The 23,410-nt window shown below is 31.7% G+C and overlaps 2 protein-coding genes across 2 annotated transcripts in view; both read left to right on the forward strand.

Annotated features, from left to right (window-relative positions):
• The window catches only part of LOC130647687 (uncharacterized), a 79,550-nt gene extending 64,903 nt beyond the window's left edge, over window positions 1-14,647 (forward strand). Inside the window, exon 2 of the mRNA XM_057453628.1 lies at window positions 11,284-14,647. The gene's annotated coding sequence lies outside the window, so the exon portion shown is untranslated. The remainder of the gene's footprint in view (window positions 1-11,283) is intronic.
• A 3,658-nt stretch (window positions 14,648-18,305) lies between these two features.
• On the forward strand, window positions 18,306-22,989 carry LOC130647722 (uncharacterized). Its single transcript, XM_057453677.1, has 8 exons — window positions 18,306-18,339; window positions 18,478-18,509; window positions 21,819-21,876; window positions 22,081-22,179; window positions 22,273-22,380; window positions 22,474-22,581; window positions 22,677-22,784; window positions 22,878-22,989. Exons 3-8 carry the CDS (start codon window positions 21,819-21,821, stop codon window positions 22,958-22,960), a joined length of 564 nt encoding a protein of 187 aa, XP_057309660.1. The 5' UTR covers window positions 18,306-18,339; window positions 18,478-18,509; the 3' UTR covers window positions 22,961-22,989.
• Window positions 22,990-23,410: the final 421 nt, after the last annotated feature.

The raw sequence follows: 23,410 nt of genomic DNA on the forward strand, positions 1-23,410 counted from the left end.
TAAAACCACATTTTTTCAATTAGTGTCCACCAAATACTGCATTTTTTTATATAAATTGTGAAATGTTTAATTATACCGCAACATGCAACTTTTTGTCTGATTGTCCACCGAATGCTGCATTTTTGATTATATAAATTGTGAAATGTTAGATTATACCGCAACATGCAACTTTTTGTCTGATTGTCCACCAAATGCTGCATTTTTGTGCCAATAATCTTTAAAATTGTCTTATAACGCCACAATCTGTCATCCATTGTCAACCAAATGCTGCATTTTTGTTTATATAAATGTTGTAGTATTAGATTATACTGCAACATGCAATTTTCGTCTGATTATCCACCAAATGCTGCATTTTTGTGCCTATAGTTTTTAAAATTGTGTTATAACGCCGCAATTGTCCACTAAATGCTGAATTTTTGTTCATAGAAATTTTAAAATATTAGATAGTACGGCGAAGTGCAATTTTCATCAGATTGTCTACCAAATGCTTCAATTTTGTGCCTATAATTTTTAATTCTATGTAATAAAACCACATTTTTTTCACTTAGTTTCCACCAAATGCTGCATTTTTGTTTATATATAATTTTGAAGTATTAGATTATACTGCAACATGCAATTGTTGTCTGATTGTCCACCAAATGCTGCATTTTTGTGCCTATAAATTTTAAAATTGTCTTATAACGCCACAATCTATCATCCATTGTCCACCAAATGCTGCATTTTTGTTCATATTAATTTTATGTTATTAGATAGTACGGCAAAATGTAGTTTTCCCTCAGATTGTCTAACAAATGCTTTAATTTTGTGCCTATAATTTTTGATTCTATGTAATGAAACCACATTTTTTCAATTAGTGTCCACCAAATACTGCATTTTTTTATATAAATTGTGAAATGTTAGATTATACCGCAACATGCAACTTTTTGTCTGATTGTCCACCAAATGCTGCATTTTTGTGCCAATAATCTTTAAAATTGTCTTATAACGCCACAATCTGTCATCCATTGTCAACCAAATGCTGCATTTTTGTTTATATAAATGTTGTAGTATTAGATTATACTGCAACATGCAATTTTCGTCTGATTATCCACCAAATGCTGCATTTTTGTGCCTATAGTTTTTAAAATTGTGTTATAACGCCGCAATTGTCCACTAAATGCTGAATTTTTGTTCATAGAAATTTTAAAATATTAGATAGTACGGCGAAGTGCAATTTTCATCAGATTGTCTACCAAATGCTTCAATTTTGTGCCTATAATTTTTAATTCTATGTAATAAAACCACATTTTTTTCACTTAGTTTCCACCAAATGCTGCATTTTTGTTTATATAAACTTTGAAATGTTAGATAATACGGCATAATATAATTTTGCTCTGATTGTCTACCAAAGGCTCCATTTTTGAGCCTATACTTTCTGACACATCTGACAAATTAACCATACTTATAATTTTTGACTTTGTGTAAAAATTATGGTTTTATTACACAATGTCAGAAGATTTAACCAGGAAATGTGCAAAATAAAAACACGTAGAGCTAAAGGACTACAAACCACTCACCACAACTGCCATAAGCAGCACAAACTGAAAATACTTCCTATTTTACGATACTAGGCATTAGTCCAATTAGTGAAAAGAGTGGTGTTCTCAGCAAGAAAACAACTTACTATAATAAATCACAACTGAGAAGGGATCCCAATGCTCACTCCAATGTGTTGCCTACGAACAGCAATAACATTATGGCTTCCTTCGAAATGTCTTCCGTGCATCTAAGGTACATGACCTCCTGCACAGAGTTAATGCATAAAAAGTTAAAGAAGACTATTTTTCTTGGTTCGCTGGGGCATTATCCTTTACTAACATCAACAAGTAAAACCAATTTGAAATAGAGTGTTCGTTGCCCATTACAATTTCTCATCATTATAGTTTGTTCAATTATCGTAAGATAAGATAACATGTACATCTTCCAATCTCCGATACCAACACAACATCATCAACCTTGAAGGAGCGTTTAGAGTTCCGAATATTTTTTCCTTGTTCTGAAATTTGTAAATAGCCGTTTCGCCGTGGAAAACAATAAATGCTGTATGCACATATTTTGAAAATGTGGAAATTTGACAATAACACGCACTTATTAATCGTCTTTATGCGCGTTTAAATTTATTTGTTGAGGCAATGGTGAGAAGTTCCAGATTGGCAGATATTTTTTACCTAGGCAACCGATACTTTATTGGGAACACAAATTTGGAGTTCAGCCTAGGTGAAAATATCTGGCAATCTGGAACTTCTCACCATTGCTCGCTTAGTGTCTTGTCTTTTTTTCCATTATGATGTTCTATTTTTCTGTCCATAATATTTAGTTTGAAAAGAGAGAAAACTGTCATTTAGTTAACATTTGTGAAGATCCAGTTTAAGACCGTGCTGAAATATTAATTGTATATTACAAAAATTAGAAAGCAATTCAACGCGACAGAAGAGATCTCTGTCATTTGTTACTTGTAGCTTGAAGATTTAGTACGTGGTTTAGTCTAATTCAGTTTTGACCGACAGACGGACAATGACAATTATTATAGAAACTAAACCAGTGAATCGGCGGTATATGTCAGATTGAGCGCTTTAATTAAAAAAACTCCAATGATATAAGCAATAGACTGTGGCTACGCCTTTAAACTAAAGCAGTGACAAAACAGTTTTATTAAGTTTAATTTTTAAAAATTAATAGACACTGACCGTATTTTTATATTTATTCTCTTTGTTGTATCCCAGTTTTTTTAAAAGTATTTAACAGTAAAATGGATAAAATATTTGAGATCCTCGCCAAAATTATAATAAAGTGTGAAATTTTCAAGACAATAATGCATATAAATAATCTCTTATAGCAGTTTGTTTGATAATTTTGAAGTTACGCTCGTAAGCGTTTAAAAGTTATGCTCGTAAGCGGTTTGACTGTGACAATAACGTCGCCAAAGCAGGAAATTTTGAATATCAAACAAGTTACTGTATTTTAATTTACCTATACTGAGTTGTAGATAAGAAAAATATTGGTAAATTAAAGTTTTAAAAACATGAAATTAGGAATTATTTATCGTATATATATTGTTTTTAATAAAAGCACAGGCTACGCAGCTAGTGTTGTTACTCCGTTTAGATTTATTTCGTGGAAAAGTTTGAATGTTTAAAGCTATGGCCTATTTAAATAAAATATAGACTAGCTACGTTACAAAATTAACTGTAGAATCTGCATTCAACAAGTTTGGTTAATAAAAAGTGAATGTATTTTAGTAGAGTTTACCATAGATAGCGCGTCATTTAAAAATGATCAAAAAAGAAACAATGAAATTGGTTAGAACAACATAGTACAGTTGGCTTAGTTAGTTGAATATTTTCTGCTTCCGCATGATCAACGTTTTAAACCAAAATGTTATATTTGATTTGATTTGCTTAAGATTTATACATGATTTAAAAAACCGTGATGAAACGCTTAACATGTCAAATTTATCAAAAACAAATATTACAAAAGTAAAGGTCTTGAAACGTAAAAAGGTCAAAACAAGTATATATGTCCTCTTCAAATGGTTCCATAGAAGAGTTGCTTTTTCCGGACGTTTATTTAAGTAACTGAAATGTATTAAGTTCAGTTCAAGTTGCTTATTTTATTTCTGTGACTAAAACAAAAGTGAGATCTTCGAAGCTAGTTGAAAAAATTTAGGTCAGGTTAGGTTTTTATAAAGGCATCTTTCTGAGCTAGAAATATTTGTACTTAAAACATTAACGGCAAATTAAGTATTAAGTAGAGAGCTAAAAATTAAAAGTAGTGACGATGTCCTGACCCATCTTCCACTTTGAATTCATTTATTCAAAAACTCGCAGAACGACAATGGTTAACAGTTAAAATTTGTGACCCTTTTTCAAACAACGGGCGCACGCGCTTATAGTTAGGCTGTCCAATCTTTTAATGCTCTAGTCCACCTTTCAAGGCAGCGATCTGTTTACAAACGGGAGGACCAATCGTTAAGCTAGCCTATACAGTCTATAGAGTCTCGGAAGGATCCATAGGTGATATTGTATTTAAGCAATTTTATCGATAAATGTCCGAATAAAAAAAATAAAAAAATTACAAACTAACAATAATTCCCTAAAGAATAAAGTAATTTAAATGCAAGTTCGATTTTTGCAGTTAAGGGGACAATTTAACACTATTCAGTCTGGGAATATTTCAATCATGTTATGACTAGGAAGAGTCCAATTAAATCCCATTTGGCACATAGTGTACGTCAACTTGTTTACTTATGTGAGCACATTTTTTGTGAAGCATGAAATACCAAATACAAAATTGCACGAAAATCCGATTTTCCAGGATTTTGGGTTAAATCCAAAAATATTAAAAATTGGATTAAGCACGTCTTCAATATTTTCGGAATATTTTCCCTTGATGAACTAAAGTTGTGATGTAAGTTTCATGTTCTAAGGATTATCCTATCTAAGATTATCAAATTTTCCCGATTATGATCTTAAGGGGTAGTTTTAAGTAATAGACAATATCCAAGGGTTTGAAAGGTCTTAGACCTAACAAAATAGCATGTGATTGCCTAATAGATAAATATAAAAAGACTCAATAAGTATCAGAGCAAAAACGAGTTATTAAAAAAAAACCAACAGGATGGGGTGGAATACGCCCAGCATAAATGTATAAAGTATATATTTTCAAGTGGAAGCCATAAACAAATAACGGGAATGTTAATATTCTTTTTACCATGTTATAGTATTAAGACACTGTTTAAGGCGAAGTTGATTCCCATTTATAGGTACCAGGCTTCCATGAAAGTCGAAATATATGCCGTGTCTACCAAATGATGACGCATTTGACTTTTGCATATATACAACAACCATTTTTAAAAGTGATATTTCTCAGCAGCCAAAGACCTAATAGAGTTCAAATTTTTGGTGTTAACAGAGTACTTGGTGCAGAAGAAGGTGGCATTAAAGAAAATTGCTTTTTATCAGAGCAAAAACGAGTTATTAAAAAAAAACCAACAGGATGGGGTGGAATACGCCCAGCATAAATGTATAAAGTATATATTTTTAAGTGGAAGCCCTAAACAAATAACGGGAATGTTAATATTTTTTTTACCATGTTATAGTATTAAGACACTGTTTAAGGCGAAGTTGATTCCCATTTATAGGTACCAGGCTTCCATGAAAGTCGAACTATATGCCGTGTCTACCAAATGATGACGCATTTGACTTTCGCATATATACAACAACTATTTTTAAAAGTGATATTTCTCAGTAGCCAAAGACCTAATAGAGTTCAAATTTTTGGTGTTAACAGAGTACTTGGTGCAGAAGAAGGTGGCATAAAAGAAAATTGCTTTTTTGTCTACCAAATGCTAAATATATATATATAAATATTTTGGTGGACACGAAATTGTCTACCAAATGACCGTGTCTACCAAAGGTTGCATTTTTTGGCACAAATTGTCTACCAAATGCGGCCATTACATATATATATATATATATTTTGGTATATATATATATATATATATATATATATATATATATATATATATATATATATATATATATATATATATATATATATATATATATATATATATATATATATATATATATATATATATATATATATATATATATATATATATATATATATATATATACGCTTTACCCGCAATTCATTTATACTTGGTGTCTTCAAATTTTTGTATAGAAAATGGTTTTCCCAAGTTTAGATACAAGCCTGTGCTTCTTGTTGAGCATCTATAATGAGATTGCAGAAATGCAAAATTAAAGCTTTACACCTTTTTCTGGAAATTTTGTTCTTTGTATGCACGATGTCATTGAATCTGCTTTTCTTACATACACAAATGCATGGATGGTTTCCTCCATGCAAATTACCACATTCAAATTGTATTTCTGGATGGCCACCTATATATAAATCGAAATAATCTCATTTTTCATTCTAAAAAAAGTATTAAGGAAATAATTATTGCAACTTTCTTTCTTTATTCTTTAATTTCAAAAATTAATTAAGCAAAATTAATTTTGGGTAAGTTTTACGATTCCTCTAGGTTTGATGGTTACAAATTTTTTCATTTATGATTCTTTTTTTTTTCTTTTTTAGAAATTGGTACACGTTATACTTAAAAACACACAAAATAACTTTAATTCAAAAATCAATATGATGTTTATATAGTCTTTTATTTGTTTGCAAAAGTTTATTCTAAATATTTCTCCAAATGTACCTGTATTTTGACTTATATCGTCCTATTAAAATGTACTGTAGTAGAATAACACCCACCATGAAAATGCCATTAACAATAATTTCCTATGTCATGACTCTTATGTCACTAAATCCTGTTTATACGCAAACAGTGTATATTGATGGTCTTTCCACCAATATTTATATGAAATGCCTTGTGACCAAAGTTAAATAACGAAACATGCAACATTGACAATGTGTTTAGGAAGAAGTATTATTTTATGTTTTTAAAGTTTCCAATATTTTAATTTTAAATTTTAGCAGTCCATAAAAATTACTACACTTTTTTGCCGTCACATATAGTTACACAATATGCAAATTTTGTAGATGTTGTGATACTTTTTTTGTGATTCAGGCAAAAAAATTCAATATTAAAATAAAATGTCAATTTTCAATGTTTATTTGTGTACTAAGTTTTAGCATTAAAGTATTGTACATGTATTGTACTATAATCTTAATCTGATGATTTAAGAAACATCTCTTCATTGGTATAAAATATTTCATCATCATAAACAAATGTAGCAGTAATTGTCCAGCGTTAGGAATTGATGCATGGTATGATCGCAGTATAAAATATCTTGTTAATGTTGTTGTATTTTTAATTCTCAAAACTTAATATTTTCATTTGTTGATGTTCTAGGAAGATTTTCTTGTGTATTTCGCTCATTGAAATGCATCTACCAGAAACTAAACTTTCTGTGGATATTTGACCATTTTTCGTTACTATCTTAACTATCAATTAGCAAATTAATTAAGATCTCTCTTCTCAAATGTTTGAACATGTCTTATGCTGAAGATTTATTACTTGTCGTTTTTGGTATAGAAAACGTTACATGTTCCTTGCCAATACTCTTTTTTGATGCATCTTACAGCGATTTCAGCAACAAACTAAGGAAATGTACTATTTTAATTGAAAGAAGTGAGGCCAGGTTACGTAACTTACTTACTAAAAAAGAAAGTTAACACACAAAAATTCACCTAGCTATCTCATTAAATATCTCGACAACCAAAGTTTTTTTTATCAAAGAGGTTTTTGCAGCATTTTGTTCAGGGCTTAAGCTCTTTAAACAACTATGTTTAGAATGCATTTCACTTTTTTCCTAAAAATTTAAAGATCTGCAACAACAAATAAATGGCCGCCAAAAACCATGAAAACATAATTGCAAAAGTTTGTAGAGTTTGTGGAGAATTTTTTCCAAAAATAAAGGTATTGCAAAACAGAAAATGACACTTTAAAAGGAATTAGAATTTTCTTTTATTCATACACAAGAGGATGTGGACAACATTCATCCTAAATATGTTTGCTTTCTGTGTTACAACATAAAATATTGAAAATAGGAATACAACAACACAGTTGAAACCTAAAAATTAGTCTCCCCATACAGAATTTTTGTAACACAAAGAATCTGAACAGCAAGGTAAAAAAAATCCTAGATAATTTTTACTACCTTTTAGAAAAAAAATTATTATTATAGTGATTTTTATGAATTATTGCAATTGATTTTATGATTTTTATAGTCATTCACTGTTGTCTTTAGTATCTTTGAGGCCAAGGATAGAGGAATAACTAAATAATGAGGTACATATTTTTTAAATTTATTACTGCCGGTAACGTGTTCTTTATATACATTACTTGCTTGTATACAATATACTATCCGTTAGTGTTCTTCAAATACATTAGTTAATGGTTATATACAATATATATACTATAAAATAGATGTTTTTTTTGTACATTTCCTGAAGTAAGCCATTTGTGAACAAGTAAATAGTTTTTTATCTTCTTCTATGCTAAATCTTTAGTCGAAAATTATTCAGTTGATAAACATTTGAGAGTAATCACACGTGTAAGATAAAATGTGGACCAGATGTGTAATTTACAGACCAGAATATATAATTTGCGGACCAAAATTGATATTTTACGGAAATTACCCTTTGTCTTTGATTGTCTTTATTTGTGATTAATTCTTCGTTTTGGGAAATATACTTACTTTTCAAAAAAAAGAGAAAAATTGATGTTTTGAATTAGAAAAAAACATTTTTTATTGTGATCAAATTTCATTTTCTCCTAACATATCTATTAATTAGATTTTTTTCATAATTATTTAATCATAATAATTTTATTATATAATATTTTTGTATATATTTTACATACTTTTCTACTTTCGAAACAAGGCATACACTAAACTACGACATTTTTCATTAATAACTAAGAAAATCAGCTACCTTTTGTCTTTGATGACGTCACAACAGGTGGCAATGACGTTATTACACCCAAATTAAAAGTCGATCCTATTGTGTTGAATTATAAGTGTGCCAAGTTTTATAGCAAAATGATTTGTAGTTCATGAGTAGTTTATAAAAATGTGGCCGCGGACAATTTATGCCAACCCCCCTCCTCCCGGTGCTACAGCAGACCTATAAGGCCAGGGTTTAATAGGGTTAACGTGGATAAAACGAAAAGCTACATTAACCCCCAAAAGTTGTGGCAGATAAATTTCGGCGAAAAAAACTAGTACATATTTGCAAAATTCGGTGAAAAATAAAAAAGAAAGAAGAAGAAAAACAACAAAAATATAATAGGAGCAAACAAACATGTCTAACAATGAAGCAAGATGGAGACCTTTTTAGTAAATTAAACAGAAAAAAATAACTTTTATTCAACTTCTCAAGTAAATGTATCAAATGTATAAATGTATATATCAAAAAAGAAAAAATATTTTAAATATGCAAAAGGTTATGTTTCTGAAATATTGATTTCTGGCTTAATAAATTCCACGCAATGTATATCGGAACACATGTTGATGGTTCACCATACTTTCTTACTATTTTAAGAGCAGCATCACACCGGTGCAACAAATCGGTAACTTCATCATATCACAAAACCAATGTCCTGTGCACTTTCTTATCTTCAACCTCATCTTCATCCGACATTGCCTAAACTTTAAGATATTTCCGCCATTTCAGATCATCCCCTTCCTTAAGGACTTGATCGTTGGCATTGTGTATAATGACTAATATTATAGAAATACGTTGCTGCTTAAAAGGACCAAAGTACACTTTATCAATTAGTAAAAACACAAATCTGTTTTTTTTAAGATGTTTACGGTGTTTCACACAAAAATTAACTCAGGTGAAAAATATTTTTTGGCTCTAACTGCAAAAATAAATGCTACGAAAAATATTTTTTACTGCCAACCACAAAGGGAAATAATGCATGTACCTACATTCTTTGTCCTGATGGAAAAAAAATACTCACCCTGTGTCTTGCTGATATAACTCGTCCGATCTTTTTCTGCCTAGCCTGTTCATCATCCGAGCATTGCATTGTTTTGCATTTTCATTTCCCGCATTGCTTCTAAATGCATAAATACGTATAGGAATAAATAAGTTCAATATATTTAAATGAAAAGCATAATATCTCAGCCCTGGTCAAATTTCCATTCTTCCTTCTCCTTGAATGAAAGATACGAATAATTATCTAAATACAAAATACAGAAATATTTTCTGCCTTTACACTAATTTGCATATAATAGAAAGTTCAGGTGGTACGTTAATTCGGTCTTTACTTTGTTTAAGTTCTTTTAGCAACAAAATGTCATTCTTTAATTCCTGAATTTCATCCTTCATTTTCCTTGTTGTATGTTGTTAATCATCCTATAAAGAAAATATTTAAAGGAGCAACCTTAGGATTCATACAGAAAATATTTATTATATAAAAGCTGCAACCCAGATACACAGATGCGCACTCGTAAAGAACGAGAATTTTCAAGGGAACTCTCGGTGAGTGAGTGCATTTCTGCATTACAGTTTTTACTTTATTAAAAAAATTGCGCACTTTTTCGTCAAGTTTAGTCAAGTTGGGTAGATAGTTAGCTTTGACTTACCTTAAAACATTGTCATTAACAGATGATGGCGATGATGACGGAGTCGAGAATAATGTGTCTTCGGGAAATAAAATTTCATTATCACTGGAAGCTGATGGAGCAGGTGAGCTAGAGGGACAAAAATATAAATTGAGTATATTGCCACCATAAAGCTAGCTAAGAAAACGAAAAACATACTGCTTAGACCCAGTGGATCTAGAAGGAATCACCACTCAGCACTTTAGTGTTTGTTAAAAAAGCTTGAAGTTGATGCCATCTTAAAAACCGCGCTGGATTAATGAATGGTCTTTGGTGAAATGCGCGCGCACATGCAAATACGATATAAAACCCAGACACATTATCTTCATGGTATGAAAAATTAATAAAAGGTTTATTTAAAAAGAAAATAGTTTGGAAATCATCTCCTAAAAATACTACATTTATATGTAGTTACATAAAATTGAAATTCAAAAGAATTCAATTTTAACATCAACATAACATATCGTAAATGCAGTCCTCAAATTACACAACACTCAGCGCCAATTTTATACTTTTCTTTTTATAAACTTTATTTAGGAAATGGTGGATAACAAAAACAGACGAAAACTATACACCATGTGTGGACAGTGTGTTTCTAAAACAAATTTTTATTTGAAACATAAAAATGATAATTGTGTTAAGCAAAGCAAACAGTCAAGGTACTTTCATCAAAAAAAAAAGTCACTTCCGACTTCACAAACATCCTATGACAAACAGCAGCAGAGCAACAATGAAGTTGAGTGTGATGGTGATTCTACTGGCGAAATGTGAACTGAAGATCTACATTATTCCGACTCAAATGACGAAGGAATAGCTAGCTTCTTTTTCATATTTTTTTAGATATACTTTTTGGACAATCATTAGGCCACCCTCAAAAATATGTTATGTTTGTGTCCTCCAAAAAGTCCCTGCAGAAATGAATGAGGGATTTTGCGACTACGGCGTGCATTTTTCTGCCTGTCGGATTGTGTAAAAGGCCTGTGAATATAAACAACACTACGTCGCACAGAAACTCGTACGGTACATACACTATATTTAGCCTCTTATGATTATTTGTTTATTTTTCATCAGGTCATGGAGAAAATCGTCATTTTGTTAATAGGTAGTTGTTTGCCCCCTTTTTATAGTTTTTATTTATTTGTATATATATACGTTTTATGTCAATATATGTTGTTTTTTTTGTTTTGTTGTTGCAATATTTGTATTGTCCAGAGGGTTGCTTTTTCAATTAACTTGGTTGTACAGACCATCCTTGTAAATGGGAGATCTTGCTTTGTGTAGAGATCTTTTAGAGGGTTTAACCTCTACCACTTAAAATAAGAGTCATTGGACTAGTCGAATCATTACAGCTTGCTGTTTTATTATCTCATAATCAAAAAAAAAATTGATGAAGAACCATGTGATAATGTACAGGTATTTTTTGATAATTGTAAAGTACTTACTTTTTACAAAGAGTGTCAGTGCCAAGACTTAGCAATCTATTTTTTCGTCTTTTTTTTTCATACAGAATATATATGTTTACTGTTCAGTTCTAAGGTGATGAGCCAGAAATATGAAACGATCCTAATACAACTTCGCCCGAAGATTTTGTTGTCGATACGTCTGATAAAATGTGTCACTGAAAATGTGCAACAGTTATAAAAAGTGTGCTGAACGTTCTTATGAGTTGGATGGTGCTAAACTTTATGTCTGATAGTACATCAGATAATTTTACTGCTGTTGTCAAAAAATTCTTCTTCTATATCAATATGTTTAGTCAGAATTCCTCAATGAGTTCATCAATACGTTTCTATCCACGCTTTACATGGCAAGAAAATTTCTTGGAAGTTAAAGAGATGATTTTAATAAATATGTGGTGTGTACAAGATGCGACTCTGTATTTAAATTTGATGATTGCTACGAATACTATGGTGGTAAAATCAAGTTTGTTATTTTGATGTTTTGTATGTGTATATGGCATTAGCAATATGAAAAATTTTTTATCTTCTACATAAATATGAGCCTTCTATTTAGATTGGATCAACTGTAAATACACCATTTTTTAGTTGTATATACACGTTTTTGTTATAGGTAAGCGCATATCAAAAAAGTGTTCTTATGTTGCTTTTCCTAAACATCCAACACAACATTTCAGATCGCCTTGTGGCACAACGTTGATGAAAACTTTTAATTGCAAATATATATTTCTGTATCCATATAAAGCTTACTGTGCTCGCAGCATCAAATCTTCTGTTCAGGAATTACTGAAATGTCCAGGATTTAAAGAGTTGTTGTATCAAGGACCATAATTTTCCAAAACTGAAGCGTTGGCTAATATATGTGATGGCAATGTGTACCAAGAGTTTTTACATAAAAATAGGAATTTGTTTTTTAAAGATGAAAGAAATTTAGGACTAATGCTAAATGTTGATTGGTTCAATCCTTTCAAGAACAGCGCCTTCTTCACCTTGCTTCCGATTGGAAAATACTGTCAGATTTAGATTCCGTTTTAGTTGTTTCACTATACATTGCCATAACACAACTACGCCCAGTTGTGTTATTAATATCGAGTTCTTCCAAAACTGTAACTATGTTAGAACTGACTTGTCCATGTGAAGAGAACACGGAATATTGGCACGAACGACAGCTTAACAAATATTCTTCACTTTGTTATGCTTTGAAAAACAATTGGTGGATCATGCATTTCTTTGCCATTGAGGTGGGCACAAGGGGTTTCTGTTCAGAAACCCCTGAGAAATCTTCCGCAAGTCACACAAAATCTTGTAAAATCAAAAAACCCGAAAAACTTGCTACAAGGTTTTCCAAAACAACAGTCGCATTGCCATCTAACCCTGATTTTAGGAATAGCGGTCTAAAAAACATGTTATGCAACCTCAACCTTACAATGTTTTTATAACCTTCCAAGAGTTAAAGAAGCCATTTCTGTCAGCAAAACAACCTCAAAGTTAGGCGAAGCATTTGTAGGTGTTCTTCAAAGTTTAGCTGTTTCTACAAGTCCAGTTGATCCCTCCCATTTTTTGCGTGCTATGCAACATCATATCTCAGCTGCGAAGGGAAGTGCATTTAATATCTTTGCTCAGCATGACGTCCCCGAGGTTCTTGAATATCTCCTACCTGGTCTGTCATTAGACTTTCCATTTCTTGGAAGTCTTTTTAGTATTAGCATCAACCACTTGCAATTCATGTCATATTACCAGCTCCTCAGAAGTTATAGCACCATGCATCCAACTTTCTCTGCACCCTACGTTACAATCTTCCTTAGATAATTTCTTTGAAAGCGAGGAGTTGTCAGACACCAATGCCTACTTCTGCCATGTTTGCAACGCTCATCAAACTGCTCTAATTGAAAAAGAGGTAGTGTCGTGCGGTTCCCATCTCATTTTACAGCTAAAACGGTTTGCCAGTGTAACGGCGTTATGTCAAAAATTGCCTTTCGTATTACTGCTTACCCTGGTACCATTTCCATACCTTTTACCGTAGATGGAGAAGTGAAATTTCGTAAAAAATTTTAATTAAGGGCTATTATCAACCATTGCGGCAACTTAAATAATGGTCACTACACAACCATAGCCTTCGACCAAATAATTCACAGGTGGATACATTGCAACGATAGAGCTGTAATTTTCTGTGATGACTGCCTTATTAACAGTCACGAGTCATATGTTTTCTTTTTAGAAGAGCTGTAATAAGAATATTTTTACCGGAATGAGTCAGCAAGGGGGCTTGACTACACTCAGTCTTGTCTTTGGAGAGTGACGACTCCACTTATTACTCCAGTCAAGAATAAAACAAAATCAAAAAAAAATTAAGTTAGCAAGGGGGTTTGATCATACTAGGTCCTGTCTTTGGAGAATGACGACTCCACTTATTACCCCAGTCAAAAATAAAACAAAATCAAATAAAAATTAAGTTAGCAAGGGGGTTTGATCATACTAGGTCTTGTCTTTGGAGAGTGACGACTCCACTTATTACCCCAGTTAAAAGAAAAACACAAAAAAAATATTAGCAGGGGGGGTTGATCACACATGATCTTGTCTTTGGAGAGTAGCGACTCCACTTAATACCTGAGTTAAAAACACAGTTTACTTTAGGAAGATAGGGATGTCTAGTTTCTGCTGATGATCGTCCGCGGACCTCTTCGAGGTGACCCAGGGTACTTAGGTTTAGAAATATTGGTCGAAACCTACCTGCCCTTGGTTAAAGTTCTGTTCATCTTTTCAAATGTGTTGTGTCCTTTTTATTTTTTTATTTTTTTTTAATCCATACCTCCTAATTCATACAAATATGTCCAGATCCCTAGATATTTCACAAATGGCGTCAGCTCCCCAAACCTGAATAACGCATGGTCACCTAACACCCACTCAAAGATATCCTGAACGCAGCAGCAAACAAACGCACGTATGGTAGAAATGACATCCTTTTGTTTGTAAATACACACGCGCCAGTGCACAACGTTGCTACAAGTTTGCTCAGTATAATACAAGAAACAGGAGATGTTTGTACACAAACACGAAGACAGGACGTAATGATCACTCGAAGCATCTTGGTCGGTAGGGTCGCTGATCGAAGTTATATATTTATATTATTGTTAGGACATTTCTATTCATATTAGTAGTATCAAGAACGAGTATTTAACCAATAATTCGGGTGTTTTGTGAATGCTTTTAGGTCTCCACTACTTGAAGTGTTTAGCACTTCTAGGCCTTTCGATATACCGGGTTAAAGTCGTGCCATTAGAAATTGAGTTGACAATTAAGTAGTGGACCTGGGCGGTGCAGGGAGTTTGCGCAGTTGTTGATCGTCGTATCGGCTGACAATAAACACAAATCCCGCCGGAGCACAACAATTTTTTTTTTACATTTAGTGTAAACTTTTGTGCGTATAACCATATTCAATACACCAAAAGAGCTACTTTGTTGATTTCCATTTTATACTCTTTGTAAGCTATTTTTTCCTCTTCTTGACATTTTGAATTAACTTATTGTTGTAGAAGGCATATAATATACAACATGCATATAAAAAAAACTTAATTTTGCAAATTTCTGTTTTACCACTCAATTCTCACATTTTATATAAATTACTTGGGACAGAATGGTATGAAATAGACCAAAATACCTTACAGGTTGTGGCTTGTGAAACTTTAAGGTGAACACTTTGTGAAGAGACAATGGCATGACATATACTGATAGAACTGATTTTTGTTGTTTTACAATTGAAACTTTTTTTGACATTTTATGTTAATTTTGTGAAATAATTGATTTTTGTTGCAAACTGTTTTTCTTTGGCATTTTAAATTAAAATATTGTTTTAGAGGGCATATGCAGTAGACATATGCACCAAAATAACTAAATTTTGAAACCTTTGATTTTGTCGTTAACCTCTCATCTTTTACATTTTGATTAAACTTTTGTGGGAGACCGTCGGTATGCGAAGGACCAAAATGCAATATATAAAAAACGTTTTGTTGCATTATAATTTATCCTTGCCATCCATTTTTTCCACCTTAGATAAAAAACTTTGCCAGAGGCATAATGCATTGTTTATTTTTCACATTTTGTGTCAACCTTTGGCAGGGTTTGCTCACAATCTGCATTATATTTATACCCGATTAAAAATAAAAGTAAAACAAAAATGCAAATTGTCTAACAAAATCGAAGGTGTCTAACAACGCTTATGTAAAAAGCTAAATCTAAAATTATATACTTGCTTTGTAGAAGTGCACCAGAGACAATAGTATCCAGACATTAGAAAAAATCGTTAAGTCACACAAAAAGTTATTGCAAAATATCCATAATGTACAGTTTCTAATGCATCATACCAAAAGAACTATTTAGTCTATTGCATACAGCAACCCTCCAAAGCTCAAATGTGACGTGCATGATAACAATGCAACGTTTTCGAATTTAAAAATCGAATAATATTTCAAACGGTCACGTAACAGATGTAAACATTGATTTAACTTTGTTTACATTAACGTTTAAAAAACTTCCACTATTTCGTAGCGTTAAAAACAACAACAACGGAAAAATTACTTTTTACATTTTGTATAAAGTTCTTCTCTAGGACATATACACGCTGTATTTTATAAGAATAGTGTGTGTTTTTTTGTTTAAGCCTTCATGCTCTTTACTTGATTGTCAAATCCTATCCTCATTATTCTTAATATCTTCTTAGCATGATCATGGCCTCAAAATGCATGTCCTAAAAATAAACCCTGTTATAAGTTAATATAGCTAATGACAATTTCTACTACATGTAAACGTCCTATTGCTTGGACAGAAAAATTATGTTAGAACAAACAATCAATCTTAGATTTTTAGAGTGTATTCTTACAAAAAAAAGATCCTTAATTTTCTTGACAAATACTATCCTTGTGGCCAAAAAATATATAGTGCCTTAATAAAATAAAGCTGGTTATATATTGCTATAGCTGCTGACAATTTTTTTTTATATTTAATCCAAACAATCAGTTTTTACTTCGATTACTAAACTTGGCCTGATCCCAAAGAGAACGAATTGGAAGCGTGTACAATTGTTTGATACATTTTTAATCAATTCTCTTTGTGATGTTATATCATCGTAAGTTTTTCTTCTTAAAAAATATTTATGAAACGGTTTCTTTTTTACATTTTAGATTTGAATTATTCATATTCGACTTCGATAGTCGAAAGCAACCTCGGTACCCGGACACAAAATGGAAAATATTGAAGATCAGTAAGCTTAATCTAACCTCATGATAAGTGAACATTGTTTGAAATCACTTTTTCCAGGAATTTTTTGAAACAGAGACAACCTTCTTTATCGCTTGTGTTTTCGTTCTTCAGTTGATAAACAACTTGTTTCCGTGAGATACGACACGCAAGTGGTAAACCGGGGGTAAAAATAAATTATTCTATTTATAACAACCAACGGGGCTTTTAAAGCAAAAAAAGCAAATAGAAAGATTTAAAAATAGAATAAAAATTAGTTTTAATAAAATAAAGAAAAAGAGTTTTATTTTTTAAAGGAATAAGAAAAGAGAATTAATGTTTAAATAAAAAACCCTGATTTGCCTTTTTTTAAATCGGTAAATTTAAGCGTAACGCCACGCCGTAAAAAATTGACCCGTACTTTGCATGTCGTGGACTCACATGGTTACTCACACAAGTGTATTATGTATGTGCGGTATGAAGTTTCGCTTTCTTCTTTTTATCTCGTGTATTGAAAGATAGCATCTCCGGATCTCCTTCTACGCAATCTAAAAAAAAATAGAAAGCAATTGTATATAGTATATTATATATATAGTAAAGTCTCGAAAAACATTAAAACAAGTGGGGCTTCGAGGGACGATATTTAAAGCTAAATTTCCAAGCTACAAATATATATATCATTCTTTGGGATATAGTGCTCAAAAAGTGTTTACTAGATACAATATGCTTGATATAATTAAATAAAGTCCTGCAACTCTGTTTACTTTGAGGGTTGTCTTCTTTAGGGGATTGGTAGGTAGTTCAGTCGGTAGAGCTTAACTTCATATTCATATGGGTTCAATCCCACATAACAGTTGTTCCCTATTGAACAGAATTCCAAAGGGTTTCTGCAGCTCAAATGGAAGCTTTTAACGCTCTAGAACCGTCTAGTTGTCCCACCTGGAAAAAAATTAACAGGGTATATTTTTTGGAATTAATGAAGCTAACCATATAAAATATAGATCACTACTTTTTGTGGCCAAGACAACAGAATTGAAAGCACTGTTTTTTATTTGAAAAGTACAAATTGTTTTTAAAATTTGCGCAGGTGGTGACTTAACTTTATTTCCACGATGCAAGAAAAAAAAGAAATAATTTTTAATGTTTCTTTTTGAGGCAATTATTAATTATATATCTGCAATGAATGTTAAGCATGTTATGGATGCTATGGATGTGATGGATGTGAACTCAGATAATAACTTATGTAAATCATATCACTAATTGTTTTAATGTTTGCATTATAAGTGATTTTCATAGGAATAAAACATAATCGATGTTCATATATACAGCATTTTTGAAGGCTGATGATATTATAAGAGATTTACGAAGATAGACAGTAAAAACAATTTCCAATATATCTGTAATGTTTTACATTTCCTAACCACAATTATCAATTTTTTTTAGAACATAAATCAAGCACAAAGCCAAAGGTATTTTTCATTCACTAATATTATTAAGAGCCTTAAGAAGCACTAATTTTGGCATTGTATTATATACTATCTCCGAACATTTATTTAAACCTTTTCTGAAACAACCTCAATGATGACAACAACATCCATTTTCTTTAGACGTGAAGTTTTGTATTTTAAAGCAAATACAGGTAATTTTATGTATTATTTGAACGTTATTTTTTATTAACTCATACTATCAAGCCTAAAAAAAAATTTATCCATAAATATTAAAACAGTTGTGAAACGAAAGTTATTCTTAACTGCATTCTAAATTACTTATTACACTTACATATTTAAGAATCACCATATTTTACGGAAGTATACAAGCCATATATGCTATGTTTTTGTGTGTTAGTGTATTTTATTAATTTAAATATGTTGGGGTTAAAAAAAATCTAAAACTCACTATTTCTCGCAGACACAGTACGTCTAAAATGCTTAATTATTTCAGGTCTTTAACACGTAGAACGGATTGTTTCGTGGCGCTGACATTGTGCAAAATGCAGTTAGCACATTCCTGACTTTGTATATATGTATATACTCGAAGCCTGCCCTCCTAAGAATAATGGTCAAGTAAAGCTCTTTGTCCACTTCGAGAAAAAGTAAGCAAACAACATCTTCCACAAAGTTTATGTCCATGAAACAACCTATATTTCGTATATTTTCTGACAGATAGTGAACATTGTGTTGAATTAAAACTTTAATTGGAAAAGAACTTTATCACATAATTTATTTTCCTTTTTAAAGAATTAGGAATCTTGTCTTTTCAGAGAGTCAATTAAGTTAGTAATAAGTTTCACACAATATTATTATTACCTTTACACGCATAATCATCATTAAAATCAAATTAAATTATTGTGAGTTGAGCATGCCTCATTAGGCACTCAGAGATCACTAACTTATTGTTAGTCAACCTAAATGTTTCATGCCTCAATACTTTGCTGCAATACTTGTGTTAGAAGCTATTTACTTGAAAACATACTAAACCGTGTTCTAGAATGAAAAAATTGTTAACTCCGTATTCCTGTATCAAAATTCCGCCCTGCTCATGTCTCCCAGTCATTAAGAGCAAGCAGCAAACTGTAATAAAGATTTTAAAGTAAACATCTCGTCTTGATCAAGCGCCCTCTTATCGTTTAAAGAAATATGTTTTAATTGAAAAAGTGACACTTTGCCAATAACATGGAATTGTGGTAAAATATGCGTTTGTAGGTGTACATATACTTTTGCACTACGTATTAAATAAAGATCACGGATCACTTGGCAACATTGATGTTAATAGATCCCCAATACCAAGGCATGAGTTTACATGATTTTTTGTTCACACACACTTATTCACTGTAAAAGTAGATTTTGTACTATCGCTTTGACCAAAGCTTTTATTTTTCAGTGTATTATGGTGAGAAGTTCAACATTAATGTGTAAAATACATTTTATTAACAGCAAAAAAGAAATTCATTATAATTTTGTGTCAAAAATAGTAATACGATGTGAAATTCGTTGAACACTTTATAAGTTTTAAAGTATATAACTAAAGGGTGACGTGACAAAAACTACCTGAGATGGCCTTAGACGAGTCGAGGGCGCTAAAACCAAGACTGTTGCTTATTTCAAAATGTTGAAGAAAAATGAGGACCTTCTTCTTAATGTATATATCACTGAAAATTAATAACAGATGACCATAATTAAAAGCATAAACACCTAACACCTTTTTTAATTTACCAGATCACACAATGAAATTTAATTCAAGGAAATATATTCTATTGGTATTGCTGAAAAGTAATGAAGCATGAAACATTTAGGTTGACTAACGTTACATTATGAACTCCGAATGCTTAATGAGGCATGCACAATTCAAAACATGATTCTATTTTTATAGATAATAATTCAAAGTAATCTGATCATTGCGCTCGTCATATCAAAACTGAATTCGGTATTGATCATTGCGCTCGTCATATCAAAACTGAATTCGGTATTATACTTTCTAATAATAAAAACTAGGCCTTGTTTTCAAAAAAGTAAGTACTAAACATTGTGCTTCAATTCCTCTCGAAGAATTAAAAGATTGGATAGAAATTATAAAGTATCAAAACATAAATTTTGATTAGCAATACAGAGTACATTTCCTGTATATCACAGAAACGAAAAAATGTTCACTTACTAAGATAGCTACAACTTGTGGCGCTTTTATTGCACCGTATTAATGCTGGGATTTTGTGGGGCTCCTCAATGCAGGCAGCAGAGTGCTGATTTGCCCCTACTCTGTAATTTCTAAAGTTGTTGTTCAATAAACATTAAACTTAGGAAATATGTTGCCTAGACTTTAAGTAACAACGTGATAAAAAACATTGCACTTGTCAGCATATTTACTAATGGCGTCATCAAATTTACTGAAGTTGGTATAATTTTGTATGACAGTATTTTTATAATTGCTTGGTTTTTGTCAGTGAGAAACAAAAATAATGTATCAATACTTACTAAGAAGTAACCTAAATCTTGTGAAAACAATTAACCTAAATAAATCGAGGCAACTCAACTTCGGCATATTTTTCCAAAAATATTCTTTGGAAGAAATAAATGCTAAATATAAAAAAAGACTAAATATAGGCTACAAGACGTAACAAAATATCAAACAAAAAAGTTATAGAAATAAGTTAAACAGGAGGGATTTGCGACCCTGTTTAACTTTTTTAAAAAAACACAACTCTTATTCAGGGTCATAAATAAGAAGTTTAAGCTTTACCAAAACGGTACAATAAAAAAACAGAACAAAAGGGGAAGGGATATCTTTAAACTTTATTGTCCTAGATTGGGAAAGAACACAACTTATGCAGAAGTGATTTCAATATTAACTTCTCATTTCATATTGTTAACCCTATTCGGTACGGGGTATTTCGAACATATTATAAGTCATGAAAGAAACAAAATGGCAGAAATAATTGCACAAATTTTTCTGTGACGTCGTCGGAAGCTTTGTGTAATAAACCACTATCTCTTAAATTTTGTGAGGGTTAACGACCCGTAAAAAAGTTGGTCATAGTTCTGCGAACCTGTCCGCTTGTAGAAATTCTGTAAAACACAAGCTCAAATAAACCGTAATCTATATAGTAAAACAAACATTTTATATCTATATTAAGTATAAAAAAAGAGGAACAAAAATGACCATTTCGTGTTATGTAAATGAGTATTCTATATTGAAGAGGTAATTGTTTTTATCGTAATCCGATCTGAGAACATTTGATTTTAACAATAATCCCGAAATGCAAATACGGCGAAAGAATGTGGCGAAAAGAGACTGGAGCGGAGTAAAATATCTATATATACCAAAAATTTTGTTCAGTGTTCAGTCAACTTCGGCAGTTGAAGGAAGCGTATCAAGGTAAGATTGAAAAATCTTGTACATAGGCAAATCTTAATTCACAAATTCGTAATTGCAATCATCCTTCTCTTTTTTATAGATGCAGCAAATTTTATTTATGACCCTAAGCTTTGCGCTTTGTGGGGCATACTTTGCAGGTAAGATTGTATACATAAATTTCATGCATTATCAATTTATTGCCACTGACCACATTTAAAATGGATAAAATGCTTGTTGGAAATTCATTTCTTCTAGACATAAAGCTACACAAATTTACTAGGGAGCAAAATATCAACTTTCTCAACTCTCATAAAAAATGAAAGAAAAATCTAGCTAATAACTGCTTAAAAAACTCCTTTTAGCCCCGCTTTACTCTCACACGAGGGATACAAACAGCGGAAATTACTTTGGTCATATTGGAAACAAGGGAACACAAAATGGAGGACAAACCTACGGTGATCGTAAGTATAAGAATTTTGATTTTATTTCGTCAGGAAAACCATTTTAAAACATGGAATTGTTTACATCAGATTTTTGAAAAAACTTGTTTTTAGCCGCGCCATATTTTCCGCTTCCTCTTCCAACCAGCTCGAACAGCGGAAATTACTTTGGTCATATTGGAAACAAAGGAACACAAAATGGAGGACAAACCTACGGTGATCGTAAGTACAAGAATTTTGATATTGTTTCATCAAAAAAGCCATTTTAAAACATGGAATTGTTTACATCAGATTTTTGAAAAAATTTGTTTTTAGCCGCGCCATATTTTCCGCTTCCTTTTCCAAGCAGCTCGAACAGCGGAAATTACTTTGGTCATATTGGAAACAAAGGAACACAAAATGGAGGACAAACCTACGGTGATCGTAAGTACAAGAATTTTGATATTGTTTCATCAAGAAAGCCTTTTTAAAACATGGAATTGTTTACATCAGATTTTTGAAAAATTTTTGGTTTTTAGCCGCGCCATATTTTCCGCTTTCTTTTCCAAGCAGCTCGAACAGCGGAAATTACTTTGGTCATATTGGAAACAAGGGAACACAAAATGGAGGACAAACCTACGGTGGTCGTAAGTATAAGAATTTTGATTTGATTTTGTCAGGAAAGCTATTCTAAAACATGGAATCGTTTGCATCAGATTTTTAAAAAATTTTGTTTTTAGCCCCGCCATATTTTACGTATCCTCTTCCAAGCAGCTGGAAGCGCGGGAATACCTTTCATCGTATTGATAACAGCGGAACTTAAAATGGGGGACAAACCTACGGAGATCTTAAGTATATAAATTTAACTTATGTTATCTAGATCAGAAAGCAACTTGTAACTGCTCCCATAAAATTTAGAAATGTCCACATTTTTAAAATGAACAAGTTGAATAATTGTTTTTATATCAGGTTAATGTATCTTTAAGCCGCATTGATGCATGGCGTTATTTTACAAAAGCAATAAAAAGGCGGAAACTACTTTGCGTAAAATCCAGAATGGTAGACACAACTATGGAGATCAGAAATGTGTATTTTCCCAGAATCTTGAAGTGCCATTGTAAAATATATTTTACCGGAGACATTTAGTTTTAAACTTTGTTATCGTTAATGTAACTATGTTTTGACATTTAATTTTAGAATGAAGAAAGCGTGAAGTAGCATTGAACAAGAAGAAACTAAGCGACTATTTCCATCATGAATATTGTGGGATTTG

The sequence above is a fragment of the Hydractinia symbiolongicarpus genome, chromosome 6 (assembly GCF_029227915.1).
Source record: "Hydractinia symbiolongicarpus strain clone_291-10 chromosome 6, HSymV2.1, whole genome shotgun sequence".
NCBI classification, from domain to species: domain Eukaryota; kingdom Metazoa; phylum Cnidaria; class Hydrozoa; order Anthoathecata; family Hydractiniidae; genus Hydractinia; species Hydractinia symbiolongicarpus.